Here is a 15,210-nt window from a genome sequence, read left to right as displayed (position 1 = left end):
CTTGTATTATTATTCTAATTTCCTTCAGCCCAAGAAGTAACATGCACAGATCTGTTCAAAAACAGAGCTCTCCCTGCTTACATATTCTCCTTGCTGACAAGGTTTATGGAGTAAAAAGCTTTTAAAGATGTAAGCAGATTTTAGTAAATTGCAGTCCCATCATGAGATGTTAAAAAAACCCACATGATTTATGATTTTTTTAGATGACAAGTTATCTTGACTTTGTCAGTTATACCTTACACTGTATAATTTTGTTCTACTATTTTGTATTAATCCAGTGTTTTGTGTTTGACCAAAACATGTCATCAGTCTCTGCCTTACAAATGTGAGACTATTCAGAATTATGGCTGAAAGAAAAAAACCACATATATGAAAGAGCATAATATCATGCTGGAATTTCATCATTTCAGCATTTTTGTGAAAATTACCTAATCCATTGACTTTTAAATTGTTCCCATGCCATAAATACTGAGAATAAATGGGGTGGGTGGGATGGAAGTGAAATGCCTCACAGCACAGTCTAATACCTGCTTCTTTTGCAGTTTGGTCCCCTTGGAGGATGCTTCACTGCTGACAAGGGCATCCCCCAAGCTTGAGAAATAAGGGCAGTGAAGGGAGAATTCTTCCTCACCATGTGCAGTGTCTGCTCACTGTTGCATTGCACTAAAGCAAAATCAGCAGAGTTGCTGTGGATTCACACCCAAACCTGCCCAGCAGAGCAGATCCCTTTGCTCTGCTGTGATGTGCAGCATTTAGGCAACCCTGGGGGAAGGAGACATGGGTGGGCAAAAGGCTCTGCCCACCTTCAGGTGCTGGAAACTACCTGAAAGAGAATGCTTAGACTGTCAAGTGAGAGTTGATGCTAGAAAAAACCCCTCTGTTTTTTCCCCCCTCCTGTTTATGACCTGGATCAATCTTGACCTTATTGAAATCAAACAAAATACTTTTACTGTATAATAAAAATTCCATGTTTTAATACATTGCCATGCACAAATGAAGTCAAACAATGCAGAGTACAAAACTGTCAAATATACAAAATGATAAAGCAGATACCCAAAGCTTCCAGAGATCATGCCCAAAGATACCAAAAATTTGATATTTGTTTTAATTTTATTGTTTAAAAGAACTCCTCCCTCCCACCTGGGCTTTATTTTCTGTTGATTTTTGAAAACAGAAGGAAGTAAAGACTGAATATAAAAACTGTAAGGTGGAATTACATGATGGCCACTTTGTATACTAAAAATTAGTTTGCATGGTAATTTTTGTTTTGGGAAAAAAGCACTGCTGTGCAGCTGAACACCTTGGATGCCTGGGGAAACGCAGTATACATCAAACAGAAAGGCACACTTTTGTCTCACGCCACCTCATTTGGCTCCATCATTAAAGAGTTCAGCCATAGATGTATTGGGAATAACAGTGTGTCACTTTATATGCATTAGAGTGCTGGCATTTTCCTAGATTATCAACCAAGTTAACATTAAAAGGAGTTAATTTGCTTTAGAGTTTTTCCTTAGTGAATCTAAACCAGAACTGAGTCCAAAGGCAGCAGGACCAGACATGACTTGCTGGCTTCAGGTGACTGTTTCGACCCTGGCCAAGGGCCTGCAGTCAGCCTTTCTGCATCCAGCTGTCCTGCATCAGGTGACCAGACCTCCCAGGACCTTGATCCCAGCCTCCCTCTCACTCCCTGCAGCTCATGCCCATCATCAGTGACTGATGTGGATGCACCAGCACAGCCTGGGATCTGATTCTGTCCATGGGCTCATTTTTGGGAAGCAACCTTTGGAGACAACTCAGGTGCAACTGCAATTCCAGCTGTCAGCTGCCTGTTTTCCTCAGGGTCATCTTCAAACAACCTTAAATTCAACTCCCCAAAACAGAGGACCCCAAATTTAGAGCCCCCTTTGTTGGTTTATGGTGTGCAGAGCCAGGCAGGCATTCCTCCCATCTTACCCAGACAGTGAAAAAGAAACAATAATTTTGAGGCAGGTCCAGGTAGCTGCAGTCCCTACACGAAACTGGAAGCAAAGCCCAGCATATCCCAAAGTACTGCCCTGCCACTTTCAGATTCTGCAATAGCTGTGAGAAATTTAAAAATACACATCTTAGCCTTGCCAAGCATTCCTGCAGCAAAGCAAAGGAGTCTTCTCCTCAGAGGACACAGCCTCTTTGGGGAAATGCTGGTCATTCCCATTGCCAGGGCATTGTCCAGTCTTGCCAGGAAATGTCTCCTGCCATGGCTGCAGGAGGCACTCAGCACAGACAGAACACTGCTCTGCCTGTGGGTCAGCCTGACATGGCTCCATTTCTCCCCTTGCTCAGTGGTGTTGGATTCAGGGCAGAGGGATGAGATGTGACTCTCATGCTGAGATGCTTTGCATAGGCTGGAAGCTCCTGTCCCTCTGTGCTTCTTCTACTGTCACAATCTCTTTTCCACCTTTCTCAGAAGTGCAAAGGAGTCTCTTAGATACAAAGGAAGCAGACAAAGTGCTAAAAGGACTCCAAACCCTTCTTTATCTATCTGGTCTTCAGACCAAAGCCTGGCTCTGTAAGGAAAACTTCTGCCTAGATGTAAAGCCACCCTCTGAACACTGAAAAAAACCCAACCAACTGAGCAAGTCCCCTAAGCATCTGATGGGACAATTTGAGGTTTTTCTTCCTTCCCTGCACAGCTTCTTATTGCTTACATGCAGTTTTGCTGCCATACCAATCTCCCTGCTTTAAAAAAACCCCTGTGTTTTGCTATTTAATTTGGTGACTTAAAATATTAAATAGATAAATTCCTGGCAAAGACTTAATAGAAGGTGATCAGAGGTGTAACAACTACAAAGATTTTTGTTTTTTCTGAGAAATTATTTAGATATATTTGGAATTAGTATCAGACAGGAGCTGGTCTGAGCCTAAGCTGTGATTCCTACTCTTAGCAGAGGCAGATGTTACAGCCATGTGCCAGTTCAGCTCTGCCCCTGCCCAGCTGGCCCCAGCCATGCCTATCACAGAATGCTCTCCTCCAGAGCTGCAAGGTGTCTAATACCAGTCTGCAGTAAATATTGCTTTTATATTTTCCCTTGTTTGTGTGAGCTGTTTACTCTTTAAACTGTACAACCCAGTTTGTGCTTTCCCCACCACTTGATGAAGCACATGGAAGATGACTCCAAGGGTTCCCACTTGCCTTGTGCACATCAACAGTGGTTTTGTGAAATCTACATCAGACACTGAGTACGCCTTTGTTTATTTCTGAAGGACAACATTCAAACCAGCCAATGGTAACAGGACCCAATCTGGCAAAAAACCACAGCTGGGAGCAGCTGTCATTTCTCTGGGTAATCCCATTGATGTAATTTCACTTCCAGGGCTTTATTAACCAGCTCCAATGGGGCTGGCCATGACAGTTTGCTGTCTTTGAAGCAAGGAACCTGTGCACTGTGCTCAGCTGCACAGTAATACAACTGCCCTCTCCATCAGCACTGCAGCTTCTCTGCCAGTTCTTGCAGGCAGGAAAATCTGTTTCTTGCCAGCAGGATGCTACCTCTAAAGAGGCAAACCCACAGCTGCTACTCCTTGCTTTGACTACACATCCACATGGCCCCATCATCTGCATGCAGCATTTTGTTCCAGGTTGCTATCAGTGAAAGGCTACAGACTCTTAGTATGTCCAAGGGTTTTGTTGTCCTTTCTTATCCAGTTCTCTTCCTTTAATTATGTGCAGCAGAACCTTACAGCTGTCAGCAGATCTACTGATGCTCAAACCAACTGCACAGTTTTCCACGGAAGCTGTTTGAATTGAATTGAATTGAATTCCCACTTTGTGGGAAAAAAAAGGATATAGATTGCCCTGCCTACCTGTAATAGTGGAAACTTCAGGATATTTTTAATTCAGAAGTTTACATCTGATGAACTAGTCTAATCCTTGCATAATACATGCCTAATAATTTCATCCAGCAATTGCTGCACCAAGTCTGGATTTCAGTTTGAGGTAGAGCTTATTGACTTATAAAAATACTCTGCATACTTTAAAGACTTTATGTGATGGAGAACATACCAGGTAACTGAGTAAGTTGTCTCCATGGGTAATCATCCTCCCTGCTGAGTATTTGCACCTAATTTCTAGCCTGAAATCAGTTTCCAACAAGTAGAGCACATCATTCCCTTCTAAATAGAAGACCTACCTGCCTTCAGACAGCACTTCCCTGCCCAGGTAGAAGTCACCTATTAAAATTGCCTCTGATAAATAAATAGCTTGAGCTTCATTAGTCTGACACTATAATAAGATCAGTTTTCCTGCCCTTGAATGACACTGGGAAGTATTGCAAATAATCTTTCCAAGTGGTCAATACCTTTTTTGAAAGACTGATAGTGACCAAACAAACTGGGATGGCATCACTATTGCCAGGTCCTACATCCCAGCTGGCAGGACCATCTCTGGGGCTGATGCTGAACAGCTAATCTATGGCACATCCACGGCCACTGTAGTATTGCAGACATACTCCCCATGCTTCTAAGTCAGATTTGCTGCCATCTCTCCTGGATTTTTAACTTTTCTGTCCTCCAAGCTATTCTCTACCACTGACCTGCTCAGATCATTATTTATTGTGCCTCTGTTTTTGTCATCTCTGGCTGTTGCCAACAATAATTTTCTCTTTCCCTGGGGGGTATATTGAAAATAGAGCATACCTTGGGAGGTGCTCATCAGAAATAGTCTCACTGAGGATAATGAATATTTACAGCTATTTTTTGTGATCTAGCCTGTAATCCATTTTTAATCCATTTAATGTGGGTGATATTGATTTTGCATTGTGCTATTTTATTCTTTATCACAATCAAATGCTCTATAGGAGGCTAAGTACAGTATGCCAGCAGAGCTTCTTTTCTCAAAAATCCTTTGATATCACAAAAATAATAGCAAGTTTATTTGCATGATACAGTTCTATAAAATAATATGGAGGGTTTTATAAATTTTTAATTGCTCTAATGATTATGCCATATCAACTTTTCCATTATTTTACCTAAGACTGATAGGAAGCTAATAAGTCTATATTTTTCTGTACTAAACCACTCATTCTTTTGCACTGTTGTGGGTCTGGTGTCATTTGAAGCTTCCTTGATACTTTCTGGTTCTGAGGAATCCTAGGCAAGTTTTTCCTTCACTTTTGGATTCAGTTAAAGGTTCCACAAATTTAAAATTATGTTTGGATAGTTACTGCTTAATAATACCTGCAATTACTGATGGAGTAGGAGGAATTACATTTTAATGTGTAATCTGACTTCCTCCTTCTACTGCTTTCAAATACAAAACAAGACTATTTGTTGGGTTTCCAGGGTAGTGTGAGCAATCTCTGTGCTGGGCCTGTCTAACATCACACTTAGCTTTGCTATGACAGTATTTATTAGGATATATGTAAAGTCTTTGGTGTAACCAGCCCTAACCTATTTGCCACTGACTTCCCATACATTTTTGGCTTCCTTCATTAAGCATCTACTTTTCTTACTTGCTGATTTATCCTCATGAGCCTGCCTAATCACCCATACATTATGTTGGTAGGTTTTTTTGCACTCCAGATTACTTTTCTGAATTTTACTATAGGAGCTTGCAAGTAATGCTGGTAATATTTTCCCCTCACCCATCAATCTTAATTATACCAAAGGACCTTCTCTTTTTAAATTAAAATCCTATTGGCAGCCTATACATACCAGGGTCAATTGCAGTCCTGCAGCAGAACTGTTCAAGGAGACTCTGATGGCAGAGATTGTAACTGTTAAAGGGGATCAGTGTGAAAGATGCAGGGCTTTACTTTGTTTTATTTTGAATAATGCAGACCTTCTGGCTCTGTGGCAGGTGGAGGGAGGTTCATTTTAGTGATCACAAAAAAACACCTTAATGCTGGCTCCTTGGCTGGTGCTAATCAACACATCTCTGGAGACAGCAACGGAGTGGTGCCAGTGGGATCTGTCAGGGTCTGGCGTGGGGTCTTCTGAAAATTCAGGGCAAACCCAGAATTCTGTAATTTTTAATGGTTTCATGTCCTCAATGACATTACAGCTGCAGTTGAGTGACAACACCCTAAGGAAGAGACAGGGAGGGATGGACTCCCTGATACAGCATTGCCATGCATCTGGACAAGCAAAGAGCTCATGAAACTTTTTCAAACTCCCTTCTCGAAAGGCTGCCTTTCCCTTAACAGAATAAATGGCAGGTGTTCAGGCACAGAAAGCCACCCAGATGAAAAAAAATGAGGAACAAAACAGTGCAAAGGATGATCTCAGCTGCATTGTGCTCCCTGGGGTGAGCAATTCCTTCAGGATTCTGATGGAGGACTTCTCATGGTGCAAATATTTGGAACGGCTGAGGGATTCTTAGCGGGGTCTGATGCTGCAGCCTGGAATCCACACAGAGAATCCAGGTGAGCGTGGCAGCAGGGGGAGGCTCCGGGCTGGGAGGAAGGCTGCAGCTCTGCACAGGGAGCAGGGTCCTGGTCACAGCCCTGCCTTGTCTCAGAGACAATAACTGGTGATCAATGTAACAGCAGCCTGGCCTTTATGAATTTATCTATCTCCACAGGCTGATAATGGCTGCTTTATGAAAATAGCATTAGTCTTCCACTCTTTTGCAGTGAACTAATGGCACTGAGCATATTTAAATTCACTTCCTTTGCCGGAATAACTTATTTGCTCCCTTTCATGTTGACTTGGTCTTTGGCACTCTCAACATAAATGATTTATTGACTAGAGATAAAGCATTCCTTCCCCTGAACTGTTCCTGCGACCCAGGCAAAAGCGGATATGTCTGCTATTAATAAGGTGTTCGGCATAAAAAATGCAATAGACTTGATTGTCTGCACTCAACAGCCTTTCCGAGAACACAGTACCTGCCCCCATTCACAAGAACAAAAATCTCTCCCACACGTTTATTTATATTAAAAAGTTTTCAGAAGAATACGCTGGGATCCAGATAGTTGTTCAGGAGATGTAGAACAATTTCATAAATATCCCTGAGGAAGCATGGCCTACTTTGGGAAAATAACAATGATTAAAAAAATCCAAACACAATGAATAGTTAAATACAAGCCAAAAAGTACAGTTATTTCCTTATGGCTCTGGCAGACAGTTACACACTGAGATGTGTCACGGGGCTCGGGGGAGCTATGCCTGCAGTTGTGCACATGCATAGGCTGGCTGCAGGATGGGGACCCACACCAGCTTCAAGGGAGGTTTGTCCAATAGGCACCTACAGCAGACTTCTCTCCAAGTCTGGCTACTCAAGGGTCTGGACTTGATTTTCACATTTCTCAGGGCCTATAACACTGCTTTTCTAGGTCACCATAGCTAAAATCCTGGGAAGCTTTTAAAACAAACTGTTTTAACAGGAGAAGTGCACACATCTAAATTCATGCCCATATACTGGAAGATGTTCAAAACTAACATTGATACAAAAAAAGCTTCTAGTGGCTCTCTGCCTAACGCAACTTCTTCTCATACACCCTTTTAAGATAACACTCTCTGATAAACTCTTCTTTTATCATTCAAATTATTCTGGATTTTTTCACTAGGTAGTAAAATAAGAGAACTCCTACTGTAGAAGTATAGCATTCTCCTTTTAATTTAACATATCAATCAAAGTATTCTGTTTTTAATTGCTTTACCAACATGAAATTGATGTCAGTTGTCAGAGTGCATTTTTAAAACCTGTAACAGAAAGAGCTGTAAAATTTGCTGAAGCTTACAGTGGACCTGTGCCATGCACATGGCCAGCTCTATTAGTATCAGATTCCAACCTGCAACCCTATGAAAAGCTCTAAAAAGTGCAAATGTTGCAATTGGCAAAGATCCTTATGTTTTAAGGAGATTTTTTACACCAATTAATTTGAAATTAGGGACCAGGATTTTCAGAAAGAAAATGTAGAAGCTTACTGCTCTGTAATTCTTGGGAGCTCCATTTGAGAATCCATGGAAAGACCCAAACCATTAAAAATCACTAGCAACTTCTGAAAATCTTTGTCACCATTAAAATAATTTGCTTTTGGACTGAATACCATAAAAGTATCCACTATGCTGAATCTGAGACGGGTGGAGAGCTGAAACCTTAGCCCATGGCCATCTAAAAAAAATTAAACCCTGAAGATAATTATCTGTTTGTTGTACAGGCACCCTCAGTGGTTGACCTTCCATTCTTTAGCAATGAACTGCACAATAATTTTTAAGAATTATAACACAGGAGCTTCCTACAGAAAGGTGCCTATTACTTACTCTAGCTGCACATTCTCTCCATCACTCCATCTTCACACAGCATTGTCTCACCCAGAGTTTGGAATAAATGCTAACAGCAACTCTAGAATATCTGTTTATCAAGCTGGAGAGAGTGACAGTCTTTAAGTACACAAAAAAAGCTACCTTTGATTTTAAAGCAAGAAGGAACAAAGAGGTAAGCCCCCTCGGTATGCTGATGACATCAGTTCATTATAAAGAGTGTGCTGAGAAGGTCCTGATGTAAGGGACAGACACTAATTCCACTGAGTCCCCACGGAAGAAACAGTACCACAGCCAGCTGTGATACAACCAGTGATGAGGTCAGCCATTCAGAGACTGAACAAAAAACAAAGTTCAGATTGAATGCAACAGTCTTGAGCCTGCTACAGTATATTGAAAGGCTTATTGGAACCATTTGCTCATTCCCAGTTCCTACCAAAATACTGTTTTGAGTAGAAAGTGGAAAAAGTTAATGAAGAAATCTGCCCTCTCCAAAGGGAGTGTCTTGCTCCTTAGAAGTATAGTCTTACACTTTACCTTTTTAGAGAGTTTGGTTTGGACTACAATTTCCCAGCCCTGCCCAAAACATAAGTGGTGGCCAGCAGAAGGAACCTGAATTCTTCAGTTTATTCTGGTTTTATTGCAGACCAAACCCAGGGTCACGTACATGTCTGAGAAAGACTCTCTCCCTTGCCTCTCCCTCACTGAGTTAGAAAAGACACTGGCACACCAGAAACGAGACCCTTTGATATTTGGTGGGTGAGAGGGAGAGCAGACACAGTATCCTACAGCTCATTCAAACTACCCTGCTCTTGGCTACCTTTGTGACAGCTGTTCTTTAAGTCTTGATAAAAGAAGTCACATCTCTGCCACGTGCAAATCTATCTACACAACCTACTGTGAATCAGTGAAGGGATGCTAGTACTGGGCTTCAGTTTGGATGCAGTCTCAGCACAAACACTGAAACATATCCTCAGTATTTTAAAAAAAGGACCATTATATATATATATATGGACTGTGCTAGTTCTGTGAGAAAAGCACATATGAAGTGCTGATATTGTATAACAGAATACCATTAGACTGCAAAACTAACACATACAAGACGTCTACATTCCTATCAGGGTGTAATATTGTGAACATATCCATTGAGATTGGAGAACTGTTGTAAGTTTTTCCTAAAACATCATGCCATCTGCATACATAATAAAAGAATCCAGTAGTTGCCATGCTAAAACAGGACTTCTAGTGAAGGGCATAGACAGTCCCCTAAAGGGAACTCAAAAGTTATGCACAGTGATGAAGACTGGAAGAAATTTTCCAGCTAAAGGTCTGTCAATGACCATTTTCAACAAATTAGATATTTTGGATATTTTGCACCACATATTTACTCCACAGCAAACCAGGTCTCCCCAGAATGTATCAGCTGAGTGGGCTGATTTTACTTCAAGTTTGTCTTCAATCCTCCATCGTCATCTTCTGGCACCGCCATTTATTGTTTTCGTGAAGGAAAGTTCACTTTCATATCAAGTGGCAGGACAGCAGCTTTAGAGGCTGGAAATGTTTATGGAGAGCTCTCTGCTGGGGCTGTGAGAAACAAAACAGAAATTCAAAACCAGACTGTGAGTACAGAACAGAGCAAAGAAATTGCCATGCATTTCAACTAAAATTTAAAAAATCAGGTCTGAGCTTAGTAAATGTATTCAGAGAATATATATTGTGACCCTAGTACTTTTTTTAATCAACTTTACTCACCAACCAAAAAACTCTTAATCAATTCCTTAGATAAAGTGCAGACCAGCAATCATTTGCATGATTTAACAGATCATACTTGAATTTTATTGCCTCATGTAAAAGCACTGCTTATTCTTCCTGTAGTCTGAGTCCCAGAGAGCAGGACTCTTCTGTTTGGTTGGATTTGCATTAACTACTGAAGGCTTGATAGCCAAATGCTGGAAAGGCTCTGCCAAATGCCCAAGCAATATTCGATGTTCCTGCTGGCTAAGATGGTAAGAACTGGCCATTGCTGCACAGATGTGAAAACAGCTCACCCATACCCTTCCCCCTTCAGACCACATAAGATAATGAGGAGGTTGGAGAGTTTCTCTTTCACAGCACACTCAGTGTTGGTGGCTGCTATTCTATGCCTGAAAGCCCTTGCAGAATGTACAGCCATCACACCATAGAGGAAGAGAATGTGGAGGTTACTTGTAACTTCTCCTCCCCTTCACCCAAACTTTTCTTGGAGAAGTACAGCAAAAGGACAAGAAGCAATGGACACAAGAAGCAACAAGAGATATTTCAGTTAGATGCAAGGAAAAAAAAATCTTCTCAGTGAGGAGGTTACCTTTTGGACCAAGTTGCCTGACCAGGCTGTGGGACCTCCACCTACAGAGATATCTGCAGCTCAACCAGACGAGTCTCCACACAACCTGATGTGGCCCTGCTTTGAGCATAGTTTACTGGAACATCTCCTGAAGCCTCTTCCAACCTAAATATTTTTAAGCTTGTACATTTTCTGGTGGGGATTTGTGCTCCTTGTTCTGCTTTTCTGAACAGGAGATGAGTGCCTGTGCAGAACTGCTCACACTGAAGCACATTCAGCTGTTAATTCAGTGTGTAGCACATAAATGCTTGTACACCCATCACAGGCTCAAGCTTCTGGAGCTGAGGAGCTACGCAGAGACAAGTTCATTATTTCATAGAATTTCATGGAATTATATTATTATTTCATGGAATCATAGAATAATTTAGGCTGGAAAAGACCTTTATGTTCATTGAGTCCAAGTGTTAACCCAGCACTACCAAGGCCACCACTAAAATGTTTTGGGATGCAGCTTTGTTAATCATACAGCCCTCAGCCATTACCTGCTTTATGGACCAGATCTCTGACTAGGGCAGTGCTGGGATGGGACTTATCAGAATGGGCTTTGCACCCTTTCCAGCTGATATCCTGCTTCTTTCATGAATGCATGTATCTGTACGAGTGGGAAGAGCTGGATTGTTGGGGTTTTGGGGCCAGATTCCTAACTGTGAAGCTAACAGGATACTGATGCTGCCAAGGCAGCATTCACATCAGCTGAAACTCAGGCTGGCGATGGATTTCTGCTTCTCACTCCTTCAAAATCATGGCTGGTAGGCTCTTCTCTGTGGGGTGTAGGCTGACTGGCTCTGCCAAGCTGTCACTTTGCCCATATTTGCCTCTTCCAGCCCCAAACTCTTGTAGCAATGGACATGAAGGTCTGATTGAGCAGAGAAAGGATGGGATGACAGAGCAGTAGGTATTGCACAAGACTAAAAAAACCACCCAGTCCCTGCCATGAGCAGTTGACCCCTGAGTGTAAATATACCCTATGAAACAGAGGAACAGTAAAAACCAGTTTCCTTAATTATTTCCCTCTTTCTGCGGGCATTTTTACCTGATTACAGTGCTACTCTTGATTTCTGTTTTTATAGCTGCTTTGCTTTTATCCTCCAGGTTCCCCAGGGCAATGTTCCCAACATCACCCATCATCTACTGCATGAGATGGCCACATCAGTAGTGGCCTGAGAAAGATGCACATTTCAGACCCAGCAACTGGTTTCACTCCATGGGAGAACATACAGGAGCCTTCAGCTGGTCTAGACAGATAACTGACCAAGACACAAAAGAAAGCAATGGTGACAGAAGCAATTTGGAAGACAAAGGGCAAATCTATGGGGAGGGTTTGAAATTGGAGAGCAGCAAACAGTTACTTAATATCAAAAGTGTTTGAACTAGAGGATGTCTCCCATCTGGGTAGCATCAAAAAAGACAAGCTGTCTCACAAAGGCCTGTCTCTTTTTTGAGCTTTTCTGCTGCAAAGAAGGGAAAATTTCAAAAGCTGTCTCAAGCAATGGAAAATACCTTGCCTAGCCACAGAGTCAGAGGACTAAAATAAAATGGGTAAACTGGCTAATTATATCAGGTCAGGCCTCAGGACTGTACTCATGCTGAAATTCCCCAATCATCCCCATTGTCTCAGTCATTAGCTTGTACTCGTACTTAAGTTTGAAATGAGCCAGCTGGCCCTTCAGACAGAAACCCATGAATGAGGAGAAATGGAATTGATCCCAGCCTGAGCTCCATCCACACCACAGAGGGAGCACAACCACTTGGAGCCATGCAGAGGTGTCTGGATACAATTGGTGACACTGAGCAAGCAGAGAGCAGCAGTTCTGCCAAGCTCTGCATTTAGAGCAAGCAAACTCAGGCTTTAGTGGTCATCTGGCCTGTATCTTTTCACTTTGTCTTTTGAGGACAGAGTTTTAGAAGCACCTATTTTTCCTCATTATCTGCATAATTTTTTGTGCCCAGCTGGAGGCTTCTCTAAGGACCCTGGTTTTGTAACAGTATATATCCAGTGTTTACTGAAAGTAAAGATCTTTATAAAAGGTATCACAAATGAGCAGTTGCCTGTGAAAACCCTGCCTGAGACAGTAAGCTCTCAAAACAAAGACATCCCTTTTCAGGGGTATATATGCTTACCAACACAAGTGAACAGATCTAATCTCACATGACATTTTCAAGAAGCTGATGTAGAAAAACAACTATCATTTCAAAGCCAGAGATGTATTTCAGTTTTTTTAGTATCTGTGCTGTGTGATTTTTGTCTGAGAAAGAGATATATTTTACATTCATTTTAAACACATTAATTCAACTCAGCCTAGAGGTATTACCTATTTTGCCACATTTCCATAATTGAGAGATTCTGATAAAGAAAACAAGCATCTATTATCTTTGCTAGGTTTACTCTCCTGGAACTAATTTTATATTGTATTTCCAAAGTCAGCACATTCCAAACACAGGATTATAATGAAAAATGCCTATTTCCAAACAACCTTTTACCATCTATTCCTTGGAGTCTGTGAAAAGCTGCATTCAGCTATATTTAGTAATACTTTTCCTGTGTTAGAAAGGCCATAGGTATCTGACTTCACTTCTCATGTCACTTGAGACATTATAATATGCTGTACATTATTGCAGACTTATTGCATCTTGCTATTAACTAATTAGAGTTCATATAACTGTTGAATGACTGGGGTTGGGAGGGACTTTAGAGATCATTTAATTCCAACTCCCCTGCCAAGGACAGGGAACCTTCCACTAGACCAGGTTACTCAGACCCCATCCAGCCTGGCCTTGGACACTACCTGGAATGGGGCATCCACAGATTATCTAGGCAACCTGTGCCAATGCCTCAACATCCACACAGCACAGAACATCTTCCTCAAACCTTATCTAAACATGTCTTTTCAGTTTAAGGATCCTGGTCCTGTCATACCATTGTGGAAAGTCCCTCTCTAGCCCCATTGCAGCCCCCTTTAAGGCAATGGAAGGCACTGTAAAGTCTCCCTGGAGCTTCCTCTTTTCCAGGCTGGACAGCCCCAGCTCAGCCTGTCTTCATAGGAAGGTGTTTCAGCCCCATGATCAGTTTAGTGGTCCTCCTCCAGACTCATTCCAAAGGTCCATGTCCTTCTGGTACTGAGGACTCCACAGCTGCACATGGTACTCCAGATGGAGTATGTATACTCCAGTACATGCTGGTGTGTGTGTCCAGCTCTGGGACCCCCAACAGATACCATTACCACTGAAAGTTTTGGACACTGATGAAAGGACATGCCTGGCATCCCATTCATAGATTTACCTTACCCTTTTCTTTATTGTGCATTGAATTACTATTAACACTGAGGTGTGAGAGAATGTCACAGGTGTCTCTGTAAGGCTCATGGAAGTTCATGTAGAAAGAAAGTAACTTGGGGAGCTGCTGATGCCAGTCAGTCACTGTGGTGGAAGAGAATTGGCAGGGGCTGGGAAGTGCTGCCATGGGGCAGCCTTGGCAGGGACAGGAACCATTTACCTGTTCTCTACAAATGAAGTTGTACCTGCACTTGGTTTCACTCTATCACAGAGCCATCCCATTCCTGCTCTGGGTGGTTCTTTTATCCTGTAGGTAAACACAGCTATTGCTGCACATCCTCATTACCTAACAGGTCACTGATAACCAGAGTCAACAATGCCAGAGATCCAAGGTTACCTCAAACCAATTGCACGTGTGGAGCCAGCTGGAGCCAGCAGGAGTGGGTGGCCAAGCACGGCCCCCAGCCTGCTCTGTCCACCCACCAACCCCTCCTCTCATCAGAGCAGCTCCAGCTTGTCCAGGCTGCAAGTCAAGCCTCAGGCTGCACAGAGACAGTGCCACAGCCCAGCAGCTGTGCTGAACAGTGACACATTAATCCAGGGACTGAATACAGCACTCAGCAGCCGAGACAATACAGACATGTGGATGCTTTTTGATAAAACTGCCAATTTTGTTTTGATTCCAACCAATCATTTCTTGGTCTGACTTGCCTGATTTTCCCCTCATTACTAAAAATTTGTAGCTGATACAGTCTTGAAGGTAATTTAATGTTGTTTGTCAAATGCAGTTGTCAATATGGTGGAAAAATACCAAGAGGAAAAGGTAGGAAGTCTTTTCTTACTTTGATTTTTAAATTTGGTTGCCAAGGAGGAAACCAATATTTTGGTTTTGGAGTACCTTGACAGAAAAGGTGGGTCTGTGAGCACAACATCTAGAGCACCTAATACAGTAATCCTAATGCCAAGCATTTGATATTTCTCAATGAGTTCATGCAAAATAACTATAAAAGCCAAAAATACATAGAATTAAATGTTGTCTTCCCTTCACACCTACATTTTTAGTTAAGATATATTTGTCATGAACTATAAAACCCAACCATGAAACAAGACATTTTTTGTTGAAATTATCAAGGACATTGATGTACCATCAAAATACTCCAAGAGCAGAGTCTTTAAAACAAATAGCAGCTAACATATTAATTGCTATTTCTGCAAGGATAAATTCCAGGTTTCTTTTTCTTCTTCTGGACAATTTGCTCCCACAAGCAGGTACTCTTAATCCTCCTGGATAGAGTTTTAGTATCTGTTGA

General features: G+C 41.9%; 1 protein-coding gene across 3 annotated transcripts in view; it reads right to left on the bottom strand.

The window, feature by feature from the left end:
- Nucleotides 1-952: 952 nt before the first annotated feature.
- Nucleotides 953-15,210, bottom strand: part of SAMD12 (sterile alpha motif domain containing 12) — a 173,926-nt gene continuing 159,668 nt past the window's right edge. For all 3 annotated transcript variants that reach the window (XM_056484061.1, XM_056484060.1, XM_056484059.1), the window contains exon 5: nt 953-9,828. In XM_056484061.1, coding sequence (XP_056340036.1) covers nt 9,806-9,828 — 23 coding nt within the window. In that variant the 3' untranslated portion in view covers nt 953-9,805. The remainder of the gene's footprint in view (nt 9,829-15,210) is intronic.

Source organism: Oenanthe melanoleuca, chromosome 2, assembly GCF_029582105.1.
Source record: "Oenanthe melanoleuca isolate GR-GAL-2019-014 chromosome 2, OMel1.0, whole genome shotgun sequence".
Taxonomy (NCBI): domain Eukaryota; kingdom Metazoa; phylum Chordata; class Aves; order Passeriformes; family Muscicapidae; genus Oenanthe; species Oenanthe melanoleuca.
This window is presented reverse-complemented; position numbering and strand designations above follow the sequence as displayed.